We start from the raw sequence: 18,094 nt of genomic DNA, 5'->3' as shown, positions 1-18,094 counted from the left end.
GGGAGCAGCCAATGGCCCGCGCAGCCAATGGCCTGCCTCGCCGCCTATCGTCACCGGTTGCCAGGCAGAGGCCGCCGGATACCGCCGGCAGGGGAGAGATGGAGCGTTTTGGCGGCGCGCACCCCACAGCCAGCACGCCCCCCCCCCAGCTCTGAGTCCCCCCCCCAGGGCACCCTAAAGCCTTGCCGTGCCAGACGGCCGTCCCCAAGGCCCAACTCCGGTGGGCATTCCGGGAGACTGATGGGGGATGGGGGGAGGACAGCAGCTGTCGCTAATTTCCAGAACTGGCTCCGGACTCTTAAATTGTCCCTTGGATTAGCTCCCCCTCACTGGCCGTCTTGAAGCAGCGGCTGGACAGATCCTTCTCCTGGATGCTTCAGGCTGATCCTGCACTGAGCAGGGGGTGGGACTCGATTACCTCTATGGCCCCTTCCCCCTCTAGGATTCTGTGAGTCTAGTTCAGCAGTGGAAGGGGCTGCCTAAGGAGGTGGGGAGCTCCCCCTCACTGGCCGTCTTCAAGCAGCGGCTGGACAGATCCTTCTCCTGGATGCTTGAGGCTGATCCTGCCCTGAGCAGGGGGTGGGACTAGATGGCCTGCATGGCCCCTTCCCACTCTAGGATTCTAGGAGTCTAGTTCAGCAGTGGAAGGGGCTGCCTAAGGAGGTGGGGAGCTCCCCCTCACTGGCAGTCTTCAAGCAGCGGCTGGACAGATCCTTCTCCTGGATGCCTGAGGCTGACCCTGCACTGAGCAGGGGGTGGGACTAGATGGGGGGTGGGACTAGATAGCCGGCATGGCCCCACTCTAGGATTCTATGAGTATCTTCCCCATGCAACAAGCTGGCTGATCCTGTGTTCAGTTTTGTCAGAGCTCTCTTAGACCCACATACCTCACATTGGGAGAGATTCAAATGGATCTGAAGTACCACAATAAATAAGTAGCACACACACAAAAAAAGAGTCCACTAGCTCCTTTAAGGCCAACAAAGATTTATTAAAGGCGTGAGATTTCAAGTGTAAGCAGTCTTCCTCAGACTAAGAACTACCTACATGGCAGTGGGATTATATGTTGTTAGGTGCGAAGTTGTGTCCGACCCGTCGTGACCCCATGGACAATGATCCTCCAGGCCTTCCTGTCCTCTACCATTCCCCGGAGACCATTTAAGTTTGCACCGACTGCTTCAGTGACTCCATCCAGCCACCTCATTCTCTGTCGTCCCCTTCTTCTTTTGCCCTCAATCACTCCCAGCATTAGGCTCTTCTCCAGGGAGTCCTTCCTTCTCATGAGGTGGCCAAAGTGGGATTATATAGCAAAGATTAATTCTGTTAAATTAGTAAACTGTGTCGCACACCCAAATACAGCCATATAATTCTTTGTCAAAACAGCCAGTCAACCCCCTGGAATTCAGTTGTAGTTCACAAAAACACAGGAGAAATAAAACTATGTCAGTGATCAAAGGCTGCCACCTCACCGTTTGCCCCATCTGTCACCAGACAAGGGGGAAACATTCCTGTAAGGGGATTGCTGGCAATTATCTCATCCCAAAACCAGGAAGTTGAACTCAAAAGCCCATTACATTACCATTGCCTTACAGTCACATTATCCAATTTATTTTATTTTATTACTAGAAACTAAGCCCACTGTAGTGCGAATACGGCGGGCGCTAGGAAGGCGTTGCGGGGCCGGACCTGGTGCAGTGGTCCGGGCGGTCGCGGCCGACCTGGCTCCGTGGGGTGGGCGGCTCCGGTGTCAGCAGCCGTGCAGCATCCCGGCGAGGTTGTGGGTGCGTCCGGGTGGGGTGGCTGGTCGCAGCGGCCTGTTGCGGGGGCGGGTCCGCGGCTCCATAAGGCTGTGGCGGGAGCCAACGGGGCAGCGTGTGTTTGACGCGGCGTCCCTGCTCCTTTCTGAAGATGGAGGAGTGCCGGTGCCGGAGGACTTTCAGAGTCCCCAGCTGGCCAGGCGAGGGCTGGTCAAGCCACCAAGGGGGAGGCGCGCTTTGCGCAGCTCCCCCTTGGCGGCTTGGCTGTGGATGGACACTTGGAGGGCCCAATCAGGAGGCACTTCGCGGCTCCTGATTGGGCCCTCCGAGTTTTTATCCCGGACAGAGCCCGCCCTAACTCCTCCCCAACAGCCCTTACTCCTTTATTTAATCCGCTCTGCAGGAGCGAATTAAAGATCCTTCCAATACACCGACTTTGGTCAAGTGGCTGATGCTTGGGGACTTTGCTGTGTTGTGTCAGAAGGTCAACTTCTGGGTGAGCTTCCTGTCAAGCTGGAATAAATCCCCAGAACGCTTTTGCCCACATATATGAGAGCCAGCATGGTGTAGCGGCTAAGAGCAGTGGCTCCAAATCTGGCAAGCTGGGTTAGATTCCCCACTCCTCCTCCACATGCAGCCAGCTGGGGGATCGTGGGCCAGTCATAGCATTAATAGAACAGCTTTCTTAGACCTCTCAGCCTAACCTCCTTCACAGGGTGTCTGTTGTGAGGAGAGGAAAGGGAAGATGATTGGAAACCACTTTGAGTCTCTTTCTGGTACAGAAAACATGGCATAAGATAACTAACTCTTCTACTACTTGTAGGAACAGATCCTGGCCATTCAGCTACCGACAAACTACTCAGAGCAACTTAGGAAGGGGTGGGGTCAAGGGTGCTGACCAATGGAGGGGAGTTTGCATTTTCCAGCAGAGCTCAGCAGAAGCAGCAAGTTTTAAGTTAATTTATTCCTAGAGGTCATCTAGTCCAACCTTGCTCAATGCAGGATCAGCCTGAAGTATCCAGGATAAGGATCTGCCCAGCCACTGCTCGAAGACCACCACTGAGGGGGAGCTCCCTACCTTCCCAGGCAGTTGAGGGACAGGATGCTTTTTCAACAGGGAAAGCTTCACCAGTTGCATTCCAGCCTCTGACTGAGCTATAAAGAAGAGTACTTACAGGTTACTAGGCACTGTAGATCAATCACCAGAAAGGCCAAAGCTGAGAATGAGCTAAGATTGGCCAGGGAAGCCTACTGTAACAAGAAAAGATTTTTAGTTATGTGAGGAGCAAATGTAAAGTAAAGGAGGCAATAGGCCCACTGTTGGGTGCGGATGGACAAACTCTAATGTAAGATTCAGAGAAAGCAGAAAGGCTTAGCGCCTATTTTGCATCTGTTTTTTCCCACAGGTCAAAGGGTTTAGGCACATCTAGAGATGGCAGTAACCAAGAGATAGTGACTGGGTGGCAGGTTGATATGGATAGAGAGGTTGTCGAGAGGCATTTAGCTGCACTGGATGAGTTCAAATCCCCTGGGCCGGATGAAATGCATCCGAGTGCTCAGAGAACTTTCTGGACAACTTGCAGAACCCTTGTCCATCATCTTCGGGACCTCTTTAAGGACTGGAGATGTCCCGGAGGACTGGAAGCGAGCAAATGTTATCCCAATCTTCAAAAAAGGGAGGAAGGATGACCCTGGAAACTACAGACCAGTGAGTCTGACCTCTGTTGTGGGGAAGATAATGGAGCAGATATTAAAGGGAGCGATCTGCAAACATCTGGAGGACAATTTGGTGATCCAAGGAAGTCAGCATGGATTTGTCTCCAACAGGTCCTGCCAGACCAACCTGGTTTCCTTTTTTGAACAGGTTTGCTGGATCATGGCAATTCGGTTGATGTAGTTTACTTTTTTTTTAGGATTTTAGTAAAGCTTTTGATAAGGTTCCCCATGATGTGCTGATGGATAAATTGAAGGACTGCAATCTGGATTTTCAGATAGTTAGGTGGATAGGGAATTGGTTAGAGAACCGCACTCAAAGAGTTGTTGTCAATGGTGTTTCATCAGACTGAAGAGAGGTGAGTAGCGGGGTACCTCAGGGCTCGGTGCTCGGCCCGGTACTTTTTAACATATTTATTAATGATCTAGATGAGCGGGTAGAGAGACTACTCATCAAGTTTGCAGATGACACCAAATTGGGAGGACTGCCAAATACTCCAGAAGATAGAGACAGAGTTCAATGAGATCTGAACACAATGGAAAAATGGGCAAATGAGAACATGATGCAGTTTAATAAAGATAAGTTCTGCATCTGGGTCAGAAAAATGAAAAGCATGCCTACTGGATGGGGGATATGCTTTAGGTAACACTGTGTGTGAACAAGACCTTGGGGTACTTGTGGATTATAAACTAAACATGAGCAGGCAGTATTATGTATCGGTAAAAAACGCAAATGCCATTTTGGGCTGTATCAACAGGGGCATCACATCAAAATCACAAGATGTTATAGTCCCATTGTATACAGCACTGGTCAGACCACACCTGGAGTACTGTGTGCAGTTCTGGAGGCCTCACTTCAAGAAGGACGTAGATAAAATTGAAAGGGTACAGAGGAGAGCAACGAGGATGATCTGGGGCCAAGGGACCAAGCCCTATGAAGATAGGTTGAGGGACTTGGGAATGTTCAGCCTGGAGAAAAGGAGGTTGAGAGGGGACATGATAGCCCTCTTTAAGTATTTGAAAGGTTGTCACTTGGAGGAGGGCAGGATGCTGTTCCTATTGGCTGCAGAGGAAGGGACATGCAGTAATGGGTTTAAACTACAAGTACAACGATATAGGCTAGATATCAGGAAAAGAATTTTCACAGTCAGAGTAGTTCAGCAGTGGAATAGGCTGCCTAAGGAGGTGGTGAGCTCCCCCTCACTGGCAGTCTTCAAGCAAAGGTTGGATACACACTTTTCTTGGATGCTTTAGGATGCTAAGGGCTGATCCTGCGTTGAGCAGGGGGTTGGACTAGATGGCCTGTATGGCCCCTTCCAACTCTGATTCTATGATGCTTCCCATCCTGTTCCTGACCACTGTCCATGAGCTTAGAGTTCTGTGGAACGGGCCTCAACTGATCCATGGGCTTTTGAAATATTGCCCTTGAAGCAGTGTCCCTGTTACTTTTTACAAGCATAGAATCAGAGTTAGAAGGGACCTCCAGGGTCATCTAGTTCAACCCCCTGCACTATGCAGGACACTCACATCCCAATCGCTCACCCACCGTAACCCTGCACCCCTTGAACATTCACAGAATCAGACTCTCCGTCAGATGGCTATCCAGCGTATGTTTAAAAATTTCCGAAGATGGAGAATCTACCATGTATCGCCATTTAGTGCACAGGTGAACATCTTAGTGTGAGTACAGTCTATGTTGCATGAGGTCAGTTTTAGGTCCATTCTGCATACCCTGAATTTTGCCCAACTGAGAAAATGCTCAGTTTGGATTTCCCCACTGAGGAAGGCTATGAATTGAAATGCGTTGGGATATAATTTGGACCTTTTGACCTGTATGTATGTGTTGGGATATTTTTCCGTATGCTAGGATAAGGTACTCCTGTATGCAGAACCCGAGGAATTTGGTTGTGGCAGGTCACTGTAACATTTTTGTGACATCCTGTGCATAAGCTCTGTGGCCTTGGCTGTAGTCTAGTCCAGAGGTCCCCAACCCCCGGGCTGCGGCCCGGTATCGGGCCGTTAAGGCCAGGGTCCCGGGCCGCCAGCGGCCGCGCCTACCTCCCCCTCCCCCCGCAGCAAGAGGGGGGAAGGGGCAGGCGTGGCCGCTGGCACGCCAGCGACACAAACGCGCACGCGCAGAGCCGCCGCGCATGCGTGTTTGCGCCCCCTGCTGGCGAAAACGCGCATGTGCGGCTGTTCTGCATATGTGCTAGCGCCACCTAGCGGCAAAACGTGCATGCGCGGCAACTGCGCGTGCGCGTTTATGTGCAGCTGCTGTGGCCGGGCCGCCGGCTCTCTCCCACCCTCGGAGGCGGTCCCCGACTACAAGGTCTAGTCTCCTATTCTTTAATCTCAGCCTTTCTGGTTACCTTTTTTATTCAGGGTCAACTGCTTTCCCGCCGTTTTGGTCAGGCATTCCTGTAAGGCACAGCCCCCTGCCCGAAAGGGAAGAGGTGGGGGGGGGGAAGAGGGACAGGGGAGGACTGCCCCAGCCTCGCCCTGCCCAGAGATCACATTTTGCTTGACCCTGACCTGCAACACATTCCTTGCAATGAGTCACACCCACAGTGGTGTTCGCACATGTCAGGAAGTTCCAGGTGTTCCTTCCCTGCAGACCTCTGTGACTTGCTGATGGGATTGTGGGCTGACAAGGGGGGGAGAGAGGGCGCGAATGGGGCACAGTTGCTAAGAACAGGATAGACTCAGGTGGGCAGAGCCGTCTTTGTCTGTAGCTGTGGAATGAGCCAGAGTCCAGCAGGGAGTACCCCCTCTCCATAGCAGCTGTTCCTCCCCTCCAGAGGAATTGGTCTCTGTAGCCTGCAGAAGGGTTCTCACTCTGGGTGGTCTCCAGGCCCTGCCTGGAGGTTGGCATGCCTTGCTCCAGGTTCCCACGTGGGGAGGGTGGCTGCTTGCCTTTGGATGTCCTCTGCTGGGTGCCTCCTTCCCTGGCCTGGGGTCTCCAGGGCACAGAGAGACAGTGCAAGGCCTGGGGCCCTGGGAGACTCCCGAAGGTTTCCCTTTCTCTGACATGTCACTGTTGACCCCACATGGGGGAGGCTGGGGGCTGTGCTTTTTGCAAGCTGTTCTGTCCGATGTCCCTCCACAGGACACCACCACTCCGTGCTCCTTCCCCGGACTCCTCCCGCCCTGGCTCCGGGAGCACCTTTTCCGTACATAAGGAGCTGGGCTGGGACTCTGAAGGTGCTTCCACCGGCCATCTGGAGATTTGGGGATGGCAGGGGCCTCCCTCACTGGGGTTCTCTGCCCCAGAACCCAAGCAGCCCTTTTCTGGGGTGGGGGAGGCGGCGGACGGGACACGCGGGCCGATCGCTGCAGTCGCGGGAGGAGCTGTCCTCGCAAGCCGAGGATCCCCGGGCCTCCCCCGGGGGTGGCACAGAGTCCCTTCCGCTTTGCTCACTGCGAAGCTTTTCGGAAGGGGGGTCCCTCTTGCGGCCAGGCGCTTCTGGCCGTGGCATCCGTTTGCAGCAGGGAGGAACCTACCAGCCTCCCCCGCCCTGCTTTGCCGGCCTCCCTTCCGGGCCACCCCCTCTGCTCCGGAACGTGCATCTCCCCCCTCCCCGCCCGCGCTGGGCTTCTTTCCTGCGCCCCGCTCTCCGCGCCATTCCGGAAGGGGAGGCAAAGGGAGGAGACACGACGGGTGTCTCGCCGGGCTCAGGCGCGCGGGCACTCTGCACATGCCCCCGAACCACGCGTCGCTCTGCAGGCGCCCAAGGACGGGGGGAGGGGCTCCCTGTCGAGTGCCGGACTGCAGCAGGAGGGCAGCGCGCATGCGTCCGGCCCCACCCGGCGCATGCGCGGTCTGCCTCGCGGGGCGTCGCGGGAGCCATGCTGACTTCACCCCCCAAAGTGGGACCGCGGCGGGGGAGGGGGGGCTGCTGTCTCGCCCCCACTTTCTTCTCGCGAGAAGGGGGGCTTCTCCGTTTCGGCGGCTTTTCTTTTCCACGGGGAGGGACGCGCCCCTCCCCGGACATTCGGCTCTGCCCTTGGGAACGGCGGAAGGCGTCACGTGACGGCGCGGAGCCAATCCGGGAGCGGTGACGTCGGCGGCCTGTGATTTTCCCGTCCGGCGGCGGCCGCGGCGCTTTCGTTCCCCGGCTGCTTTTCTTCCGTCTTTCTCGTTCACCCCCTCGGAGGACTGACGGTGAGTTTTTCGTAGGAGTGGGCCGCGGTGGGGCCTGTCGGGTCGGGGCCCTTCCGGTGGCCAATGGTGTGAGTGCTTTCGCGTCACGTGATCCGGCTGCGGCGGGGAGGGAGGCCGAGGAAGCTATCAATCAAGACGCTGGTCCCGCCTCACCAGGAGCCTTGTGCCCAATGGGAAAGCCAGAGAGTCAGGCCGGGGCGGAGGCCGCTTAAAGGGTCCGCGGCCTTATGTCACGGGCAAGGGGGGAGTCGGCAGTCCCGTGGTCCCCCGTCCCCCCCGTTATTTGAGCGCGGCTAGGGGAGGAGGGGCTCCGTGAAGCCCCCTCCGGACGGCGGCCTCGGGACCCGGGTAACGCGGGGGGGGGCCTCCCTCTCCGGCCCGCTCCCCCTCCCTGCCAAGATGGCGCCCGTGCAAAGTGCTGCGTCACCGGGGGCGCGGAGGCCGAGCGGGCGGGCTGCCCGGGGAGACCTTTCCGAGGGGGGGGCGGCTCTGGGGCTTGGCGCCCCCGCTCCCCCCCCCCCTTGCCGGCGTGAAGGGGGAGGGGCGCGGGGGGGGCGGGGTTCGCCCTCGGGGCCCTCAGAGCGTCCCGCGCGGCGTGCGGTGGGGCTGTATCCCCGCGGCTACCGCGGCCCGGGCCACCCTGTGCGCGTCCCGCTTTTCCGGCGGCCACAAAATGGCACCTCCGCCCCTCCCCCCTCGGCGCCTAGACAGAGGGGGGGGGAGAGAGAGCGCGCGCGCCCCAACAGCCAACGGCCGCTTCCCAAGGGTCGCCCCGCCCCCGCGTGACCGGCCGGCCAATCGGGCGGCAACGAATGGCAGGGCCGGCCAATGTGGGAGCTGGGTGCCGGGGACGGCCGGCCGGGACCACACAACAGGAGGCGGACGCGGGAGGAGTGATTGATCCCGGCGTCGACCAATCGCTCCTCGGCCTGTTCTCCGCCTCCGCCCGCGGGGTTCGTCTGAGCCGGCAGAGGGGCGGGCCTGGGCGTGACGGTGATGTCAGCGGCTCTGCCGGCCAATGGGCGGCGAGCTGGCGTCTATATAAGGGCGGTCGGGGGCAGGCCGAGAGGCGCCATTTCGCTGGAGCGGAGGAAGGCTTGTGGCCGGCGAGGCGGCGCGCGCGCGACTGGGCGAGCGAGCAGCAGAGAGCGGACGCGGGTGGGCGGACTCAATCCGCCGCCATCCTCGGCGAGCGAGCCGCTGCTCTCCGGACCCGCCTCTTCCTCCTCCTCCCGGCCTCCGTAGCGCCGCCCGCCCAGCCCCCGCGCAGCGCCCCAGTGCCCCCCGGCAGCCCAATCCGGAGGCATCCGCCGCCCCGCCCGCCGAGATCCGCCCGGGCGCCGCCCCGCCCGACGCGCCCGCCTCCGACGACACCGCCGCGCCCGGAATTGCCGGCCTCTGCCCGACCGCCCGCCGCCTCTGCTGCTCGCTCGCTCGCCCGGCCGGCCGGCCGCCTCGGAGGGCGCCATTTTCTCCGCCGCTTCCTGCTGCCGGCGCGGAGGGGGCTGGGCTGGGCTGGTCTAGGCGCGCCGCCCGCCCCCCCGCCATGCAGTAGCCCCCTCCCCCGCACTCCCGGCGGCGCCCCCGCCCCGCCCGGGCCATGCGCCCCTGACCCGGCCCAGCAGCAAAGTGGGGGGGCCCCCCGAGGCCTCGCCGGCGGGAGGAGCAGCAGCAGCAGCAGCAGGAGGAGGAGGAGGGATGCTGCAGAACGTGAACCCCAACGGCAAGTACGTAGCCCGGGCAGGGCCGGCGGGACGGGACGGGGCGGGGAGGCCGCGTTTTCCCGCGAGGATTGGGCGGCGGTCCTGCGCCCTGCAAATGCCCCCTCTGCCCCCCAGGCGGCCAACCCAACCGCAGGCCGCGGCGTCGGTGAACCAGTCGGCAGGAGGCCGGGCCGCCCCCCCCTTCTCTCTCTCGGGGAAGACCCTGCGGGGGTCTCTGCATCCTGGGCCGTGGCGGGGCTTGGCGGGCAGTGCTGACCGTGCCCTTTCTCCTTCGGCCTCCCTCAACGCGCTCGCTGTTTGGGGTCTGTTTTGGCCAGAGGTCTCTTGCATGTCCGGTGTGTGTGTGGTGGGGGGTCTCCCGGCCGTCCCCCCTGACCGGCGCCTCTCTGCCCTGCGTGCCCCCCTGCAGGATCCTTGGGGAGGGCCATGTGGGCCTCGTGGGCCTGGCGGTGGAGTCGGCGCCGCCGGGGAAGCGCATCCGCAAGCCCTCGCTGCTGTACGAGGGCTTCGAGGGCCCCACCATGGCCTCGGTCCCGGCCCTGCCGCTGGCCTCCTCCAACCCGCCCCCTCCGGAGGTCTCCAACTGCAAGAAGCCCGGCCGGGTCACCAACCAGCTCCAGTACCTCCACAAGGTGGTCATGAAGGCCCTCTGGAAGCACCAGTTCGCCTGGCCCTTCCGCCAGCCGGTGGACGCCGTCAAGCTGGGCCTCCCGGTAAAGATCGCCCCCCCCCACCGCCCCCACTGATGCCGCCGCCCTTCGTATGGAGGGAGCGGGGCGCCCTTGTTGCTGTGGCGACCTGGTCCCTGCCTGCCTGCCTGCCTGTCCCAGGAGCCCGGAGTTGGGGTGGGGGCGTGCCCCTCTGAAGCCCCACAAAGGGTGGGTGGGTGGGGGTATTGTCTGTGGAAGCCCACCCCTGTTGGGCTTTGCAGGAAGCTGGGCTTCTCAGCCCCACAAAAGCTTCCTTTCGCCACCTGAAGCCGGCTGTGAACTGAGCGGGGACTCGACGGCCTTCCTTGTTTTGTGCGGAGCTGTTTTCTGGGGTTGCGCGGCTTGACCCAGGGGGCCTGTGTTAGCGAAGGGCAGCTGTCTCAGCGTGGGGCAGTTGGTCCTTGCTGGGTTAGCTGCCCCTCCCCGATGCTCCCTACAAAGGTATGGATGAGATGATGCAGCCGCTTTTGCGCTATCAAGCCACCCCCCCTGGTCTCTAATCTCTTATGCCCTGAATGCGTTTTGCAGATTCCCATCCATGACTTTGTAGAAGACATCAAGGGACCCCCCCAATTAAAGGCCAGCACCTGTGGCACCTAAGGAGTTAAAGCCCAGAGGTAAACCAACATAGGCAGGCTCATCCCCTACGCTTTCTCATTGCCCTGCTGTCCTCTGGGGCGTGCCCTTCAGCTGCAGAGCCTAGTCAGTCCCCTGGAAAGGAAGGGGCAGGAAGCCAGGCTGGACAGGTGAGGGGAGGGTCTCATTCCCTTGCCTCTCCCTCCCCCTTTTTAGGCAGGAGCTCCTGGGCAAAATCTGGCCATGGGAATTGAGCAGGACTCCTTGTTGGGCGTGGAATGGGAGCAGGACACAGCCCCCAAGAGCCCCCACCTCACCGCCTGGTTCCACCCATCCTTCCCCTCTAGGACTATCACAAGATCATCAAGCAGCCGATGGACTTGGGGACCATCAAGCGCCGGCTGGAGAACAACTATTACTGGAGTTCGGCTGAGTGCATGCAGGACTTCAACACCATGTTCACCAACTGCTACATCTACAACAAGGTGTGTCTGGGGCTGGCTTTGCCTGTGTGTGGTGGGGGGGGGGGAGGAGAAGCAGAAGCAGACTGCGGGGCAGCTGGAAGTGTGGGGAGGGGAGGAGACTGGGAGAGGCGTGTAGAGCCTTCTTGCTCCTCAACTGACGGCGCCTTGTCTCCTTCCAGCCCACGGACGACATTGTCCTGATGGCCCAGACGCTGGAGAAGATCTTCCTGCAGAAGGTGGCTCAGATGCCTCCAGAGGAGCAGGAGATTGTCCTCACGGTGGCCAAGAACAGCCACAAGAAGGGAGCCTCCCGCGCAGCAGGTGACTTTTGGCGCTGTTTCCCCTGCTCAGGCTAGTCGGCTGGGCTGGGTGGGTCTCCCTGGAAGAAGGGGGCTCGTGGGGTGGACTTGGGGCCCCAGTCGATGGCTGCTCACACGTGGCCGAGCTCCCGGGATTACGTTGTTGGGGCTGCTGGGGTGGGGAAGGTGGTGGGCTTTGGGGGGCCGGGGGGCTTGGTGTGTCGTGGGTGTCCCTGACGAGTACTTCTCTTTCCCCCAGCCCTCCAGGCGGCAGCTGGCGCAGCTGTACATCAAGTCCCGGCTGTCTCCTCCGTCTCCCACACGCAGCTCTTCTCCCCCAGCACGGAGATCCCCACCACGGTGGTCAGCATCCCCCACCCCTCGGTCATCGCTACGCCCCTCCTGAAGCCCCTCCATGCCACAACCGCCTCTCCCCAGCCAGTGCTTGCAGTGCCTGCCCCTGCTCCTCCCATGGCTAAGGTGAGCGAGGGGGGCCGAGGGGGGCGGTGGGCGCTGCCAAGGGCCACACTTGGGGCTCTGTGCCCCCCTCCTTTGGAAGACACCCCCCCCGCGCCAACAGCTCTGATTTCGTCCCACAGAAGAAGGGCGTGAAGCGGAAAGCGGACACAACCACCCCCACCCCCACGGCCATCATCGCCACCAGCGGTGGGGAGTCCTCTCCTTCGGCCCCCGTGCTGGAGGTCAAGGCGGCCAAGATACCCCTCCGGCGGGAGAGCGGGCGCCCCATCAAGCCCCCCCGCAAGGATCTCCCGGACTCTCAGCAGCACCAAACCTCCAAGCGGGGGAAGCTGTCGGAGCAGCTCAAGTACTGCAGTGGCATCCTGAAGGAGCTGGTGTCCAAGAAGCATGCCGCCTACGCCTGGCCCTTCTACAAGCCGGTGGATGCCTCTGCCCTCGGCCTCCACGACTACCACGAGATCATCAAGCACCCCATGGACCTCAGCACCATCAAGGTGGGCGGGGGGGGGGGGGAGTGGCTCAGCCACAGCTCTGGCACAAGCAGGGCTGGCCTTTGTCGCTTGGGGGTTCGGAATCAGAAGACAAAATTAGACCAGCAACGCCACTGTTTTGTTTTGAATGTCAGAGGCTGTATTTTGAATCTTAAAGATCTAGTTAGTCATTGTTGACGTCGGTGATACGGTGTACACAGCCATGAGCTGACTTGCTGGGTAGGATGGCGTATCAGTCTAATAAGCAAAAATAAATTTTAAAATGACGAGGAATTTTTTTGTAGGGCTACTATCTGCAGTGAGGATGCAGGTCTTAGTTTTTTTGTTTATTAGATTTTTTTGCCCACCGGACTCATTGGTGTCGTAGCCCCTCCATGCAGCTGTCTACCCCCCAGGGTGGAGTATGCTAGATTTTACCGCGTGGCCTGTGGAGGGGGCCCCTGTTTTTCCTGGCTTTGGCCTCTGCCAAAGACCTGACGGAAGAGCTCCGTTTTGCAGGCCCTGCAGAACACAAACAGCAACGTCACAACCCTCGGCTCTCCCGGGACCTCATTCCACCTTTTTGGGGCCAGGCCCCGCTGCTTTAGGGCCCGGGATCTCCAGTAGATTGGCACCCGCAGAGCAGACAGCCCTGTGGGGGGGGGGAGGCATAAGGAGACAAGCAGACCTTCAGATAGGCAGGGCCGAAGTCATACATGCTGTCTCTTCGTTTAAATACCCAGTGGCGTATTCTGCATTTTAGCATTACTTCGTGCTTTGGTGCTGGCTTCTGCGCTTTACCAAGCCTGCAGTTTGGGTGATTGTTGCCATTGAAAAGATTCCAGACAGGCCCTGCTGGTTGACCTCCTGGTTTATTATTTTCTGCGCAGCATGGCCCCTGGGGTTTGGCCACCGTGTTGGACAGGAGAGGCAATTGGCCTGACCCAACCCAACATGAGGTCTCGCATTATGTCTGTGCAAGGACGCTCTGACTTAACGGGGGTGGGATTTCTTGAAATTCTGGACCTGCTGGCGGACCTGCTGTGAAGCCACCTGGGTTCGGGACACTGGGACACAGCTTTGGGCAAGGCGGGCCACTGGCCTGATCTGACCTAGTGCCTGATACCGCCTCATGTCTGCGTGGCGATGGACAGTCTCTTCTGGGTGCTTGCGGGGCTCCAGTGGGAGGGCTCCCAGTGTTCTGGCCTGATGGCCGCTGGGCTTGTTCACTGCACTACGTGCTTCCATTCTTCTGTTGCCTTCTTGTTAATATTCCTCTGTCGGCCTTGCTTGTGCAGCGCAAGATGGAGAATCGTGAATACCACGATGCGCAGGAGTTTGCATCAGATGTGCGGTTGATGTTCTCCAACTGCTACAAGTACAACCCTCCTGATCATGACGTGGTGGCCATGGCTCGCAAACTGCAGGTGAGCGGGCAGGCCTAGCCGCTGGCAGGCGTCCCATCCCCCTTGCGCCGTCACAGTTGTCAGACCATCTGCTGTGCTCTTCCGCTCTCGCCACAGGATGTCTTTGAATTCAGCTATGCCAAGATGCCCGACGAACCTCTAGATGTCAGCCCACCCTCCACGTCCCTCCCCCAGCCGGGGCTCTTGATGAAGTCCTCCACAGATGAGTCTTCCAGCGATGAGGAGGAGGAGGAGGAGGAGGAAGAGGAAGAGGAGGAAGGGGACGAAGACGAGACTAGCAGCGAGAGCTCTTCTGACAGCGAGGAGAGCTCTGACTCTGAGGAGGAGCGGGCCAATCGCCTGGCGGAGCTCCAGGAGCAGGTGAGGCCGAGCGGGCGGTGCTCAGGGCCTCCCTCTGGCTGGCGGTGGGGCTGGAGCCACAAAGAGCCGTCCTGCCACTGTGGCCTCTCCTCTCCCTCCAGCTGAGGGCCGTGCACGAGCAGCTGGCTGCCCTCTCCCAGGGACCTGTCTCCAAGCCCAAGAAGAAGCGGGACAAGAAGGAGAAGAAGAAGAAAAGGAAGAAGTCTTCAGAGAAGCACAAGGCCAAAGCTGGAGGCGGCGAAGAGGCCCGCCCTCACCAGGCCCAACTCAAGAAGCCCCAGAAGGCGGGAGGCATCAGCAGCAAGTGAGGGGGGAGACTGGGAGCAGATTGGGGGGGGGGGGAGGTTCCTTCCCAGCTGCGTTATGACGCTCTTTCCCCGGCCGACTGACCGTGGTGAAGTCCTTGCATCAACCAAGCCGAGACTGACTGATGGCTGTGGTTGGGCCCCAGCAGTCTGGTGGACCAGGGGTGGGTGCTTTGTTGACGCCTGTGGCTTGCCCCCCCCTCCCCCCCCCCCAGGAACTCCAAGAAGGCTGCTGCCTCCAAGGCCCTCCCCCCACCCGTCCCCGTCCTGTACGACTCTGAGGAGGAGGAGGAGAGCAAGCCGATGACCTATGACGAGAAGCGCCAGCTCAGCCTGGACATCAACAAGCTGCCGGGGGAGAAGCTGGGCCGGGTGGTGCACATAATCCAGTCACGGGAGCCCTCCCTGCGCGACTCCAACCCCGAGGAGATTGAGATTGACTTTGAGACGCTCAAGCCTTCCACCCTGCGGGAGCTGGAGCGCTACGTCCTCTCTTGCCTGCGCAAGAAGCCCCGCAAGCCCTACAGCGAGAGTGAGTGGCCACCCCACCCCACCCCACCCTGGGGCAGGAGTGGTGTGTGTGTGTGTGGGGGGGGGGGAGGCAAGGGCTGCGTCTGCTTCCTGGAGAAGAGTGAATTCGGGATAGGGAGCAGTGGGGGGGGGGTTACGCAGTGAGACAAGGTCAGGGCAGTTAAGTTTCTCTTGCAATGTGCTTTTCTCAAGGCAATGTTTGTGCTGCTCTTTTCTCTTTTGCGGGAGCATTTCTGTGCCTCTTGCCCCTCGCTCCAGGGCCTGGCACCATTAAGCTCTAGGCGCTCCTGCCAGCCCACCCCCCTCCCGCCCCCGCCCCGGCCATGTCCTGCAGGCCAGCAGCTCTGTGGGGTTATCTTGGGGGCAGTGGGGGGGGGGGTTAAGGCACATGCAGGAATCCCTCAGTGGGCTCTGAGCACCTCCTTCTTATCTCCCCCCCCCCCCCGAATAGCCCTGAAGAAGCCGGTGGGCAAGACGAAGGAGGAGCTGGCTCTGGAGAAAAAGCGGGAACTGGAGAAGAGGCTGCAGGACGTCAGTGGGCAGCTGAACTCCGCCAAGAAGCCCCCCAAGAAGGGTGAGTGCCTGCCTGCCTGGCTCCCCCCCCCCCCTGGTCCCTGGGCCACTTGCAGAGCCCAGCCACTAACGCCAGCCCTCCCTCCCACCCCCCTTTTCTTCTGCTCAGCCCTCGAAAAGCCGGAGTTGGTGCTGCAGCAGCCACAGGCCATCTCAGCCTCCCGCCTCAGCGCCAGTTCCTCGAGCTCCGACTCAAGCAGCTCCAGTTCCTCTTCCTCCTCCTCTGACACCAGCGACTCGGACTCCAGCTAGGCAGCACCCAGGAAGGGGGCAGGAAGGGGGAGCCCCCTGGGCATGCACGGAAAAGGTTCTGCAGGACCAGAACTAGGCAGCAGCGGCAGGACGGCCTGGCTGCATGGCAGGAAGGCTGGGGAGGAGGACGAGGAGGGGGTCCATGGCCAGCTGCCTCCCCCCCCCTTGGACTTTGGGGCGCGAGCTGGCCCGGCTGTGTTTGTGCTGTGGCATGGGGGGGGGGAGGGCTCTGTACAGTTTGCCCCAGCGAGGGGGTGGGTGGGCAGCAGTGTTTTACTGTTTGGTTGAATTAAAAAAGTGTGGTTTTTATGAAGCGTTCAGCAAGTTTGGTTTGTGGGGCTCCCTCCCAGGAGGGACCGAGGGCAGGCTGCGTGTGCCTCACCCACTTGGGCTGGGACCCACCCCCTGCATACAGGCTGTTTGGGGAGGGGGGAGGGAGCCTTTGCTTTTGGGGACAGGGCAAGGCTCTTCTATTTATTTCTCCATCGGTGGTTTCCCCTGGGTGGTGGAGCCGATGCCCCTGTGGATCTCCCTGGTCCAAAGGGAGACAGCATGTTCTTCACCCCCCCTCCCTCCCTTGGGATGGGGCAGACCCTGTCTCTCCCCCTCTCCCCCAGTCTTTTTTATGTTGACTGTACAATTCTTTTTCTACTGTTCTTTTTATTCCCCCCCCCAGCCTTGTTCAACTCCTGGGGCTCCATTTTCATCTTGCTGTATGTTAAACTTTCTGGCTCTTTAACATGTAAATAAAAAACCCTATTATGCACCCTGCTGCAGGCTTTGTGATGAGCGGTGAGAGGGGCTGGGTGGGGCTGCTGTGCCTCTGCCCAGCCCCCGTCTTCTGCAAGTGGTCCCCTCCCTCCCTGGGGGTGGGGGGTGCTCACTGCTGTCTGGGCGGTGGGTGGAGTGTGCTGGCACAGACTCTGGCTCAGGCAGGCAAGCAGCTGTCCTGCCCCCCAATACTTGGGAACTGGGGACAGGCCCTGGGCTACTGTGGCCTTTGCCCGTTTGTCCCCCCTGCACTGCCTGAATTCCTATTGTGTGGCTGCCTCTTCCGCCTTGCTCTTCTCCCCCTGCTGTCTTCCCCTCCTCAGCCACACTGCCTTCCAGGTGGTGCCAAAGCATAGGTTGCCCTAAGAATTATTATTTTCATTCTGGAAACGGGAGCTCCGCTAGAATGAGAGGCCTGGAAAGCAGAAAGCTGCACCCTAAAGTCTACTCCCTGGAGGAGGCCTGGAAACTATTTGCGGCTCAGGTGCGATGCATGCCTCACATCACCAAAGGTCACCACTGTGGCTCGGAAGAGGTCTGTGTGGTTAAAAAGCACGGAAGCCTAAAACAGGCTGCTTCTGAGAAGTGGGAAGTCCTCAGTTCTGGCAAAACAAACTCTCAAGGTCAGCCAAAAGTGACGGAAGGAGGAGCTTTTGGGAGTCTATGCTCACATGTGAAGAGTACAGTTCTGGCTCAGAAAAGAGATGGCAGAGTAGACATGCGGGGAAAAAAACATCCCTGGCTCTGATTCAGCCAGATCCAAATCAATTTGGATACACTGTGGGGCCATTAAACTAAAGGGAAAATGTTCTCTTTGCGTGAGGCGCGGCAGGGTATTCAGAGAGAGGCACCAAACTCGTAGCATGACTACAGGAGCCTCTCCTCAAAAGAACCCCGGAGTTTCAAAAGAATTGGACTGCAGCCTCTGCCCTGAGGAACTGGCTGGCCACTGTGAGAGACAGGAGGCTGGAATAGGTAGACCCTCCCTGGTCGGACCCAGCAGGGCTCTTCTAGAAGTCCTTGTCAGGCGAAGGTCTTTTGGGTCGCCCTCTGTTCTTCTGGGAAGGCCGCCAGATGGGCAGTCTTGCCGCAACGCAAGGGGTGGGGCAGGAGCGTTTGTGAGTCCCTGCTTCTGCTCTTGACACCCTCCAAACCTTTTGTCTGCACCAACTGTTAGCAGCAGAATCCTCCGGGACTTATCTTTCGGAACATTATCCTCAACCTTGAGTTTTGATCATACAAAACAGGGAGGGAGGAACTTTAACCGGCAAACTGGACAGAACCTGATAAAAAGAACAGTTTTCTGGTTTTATTGTCGTCTTGTTTAATAAAAAAATGAACCCTGCCAGTATCATCTAAATGAAATGTCCCTCCTCGTCTTCTGAGACCTCCATCCAGGGAAATCTTAATTGAGGCTGAAATTGCTTGACTGCTCAGGAAGCTGGGGGTATCTTAAAGACCATTACTCATACCATTTAATTCTAGAAGACTCTTCCGTGCTCTCCTGCTTCAGCTCCCAA

At 59.2% G+C, this 18,094-nt stretch overlaps 1 protein-coding gene across 6 annotated transcripts; it reads left to right on the top strand.

Moving 5' to 3' along the window:
• Positions 1-7,269: 7,269 nt before the first annotated feature.
• BRD2 (bromodomain containing 2) lies at positions 7,270-16,569 on the top strand. Of its 6 annotated transcripts, none has more exons than XM_077324486.1 (12): positions 7,270-7,632; positions 9,766-10,069; positions 10,990-11,127; positions 11,286-11,427; positions 11,665-11,885; positions 12,005-12,379; positions 13,654-13,782; positions 13,879-14,142; positions 14,244-14,446; positions 14,663-14,979; positions 15,430-15,552; positions 15,661-16,569. In XM_077324486.1, exons 2-12 carry the CDS (start codon positions 9,878-9,880, stop codon positions 15,801-15,803), a joined length of 2,247 nt encoding a protein of 748 aa, XP_077180601.1. In that variant the 5' UTR covers positions 7,270-7,632; positions 9,766-9,877; the 3' UTR covers positions 15,804-16,569. The 6 variants fall into 6 exon arrangements, with proteins under 6 accessions (XP_077180601.1, XP_077180603.1, XP_077180604.1 ...); XM_077324488.1 differs by lacking the exon at positions 9,766-10,069 and adding an exon at positions 10,595-10,683 and having other exon boundaries at positions 7,272-7,632; XM_077324484.1 differs by lacking the exon at positions 7,270-7,632 and adding an exon at positions 8,223-9,355.
• The last annotated feature ends 1,525 nt before the right edge of the window (positions 16,570-18,094 follow it).

Source organism: Paroedura picta, chromosome 3 (genome assembly GCF_049243985.1).
Source record: "Paroedura picta isolate Pp20150507F chromosome 3, Ppicta_v3.0, whole genome shotgun sequence".
Classification (NCBI taxonomy): Eukaryota; Metazoa; Chordata; class Lepidosauria; order Squamata; family Gekkonidae; genus Paroedura; species Paroedura picta.
This window is presented reverse-complemented; position numbering and strand designations above follow the sequence as displayed.

Coding starts and splice junctions, on each gene's coding strand:
- BRD2 (XM_077324484.1), top strand. CDS start 8,445: ATGGCAGGGCCGGCCAATGTGGGAGCTGGGTGCCGGGGACGGCCGGCC. Junction 9,356..9,765: donor GCAGAACGTGAACCCCAACG/GCAAGTACGTAG, acceptor GCCCCCCTGCAG/GATCCTTGGGGAGGGCCATG. Junction 14,980..15,429: donor CCGCAAGCCCTACAGCGAGA/GTGAGTGGCCAC, acceptor CCCCCCGAATAG/CCCTGAAGAAGCCGGTGGGC.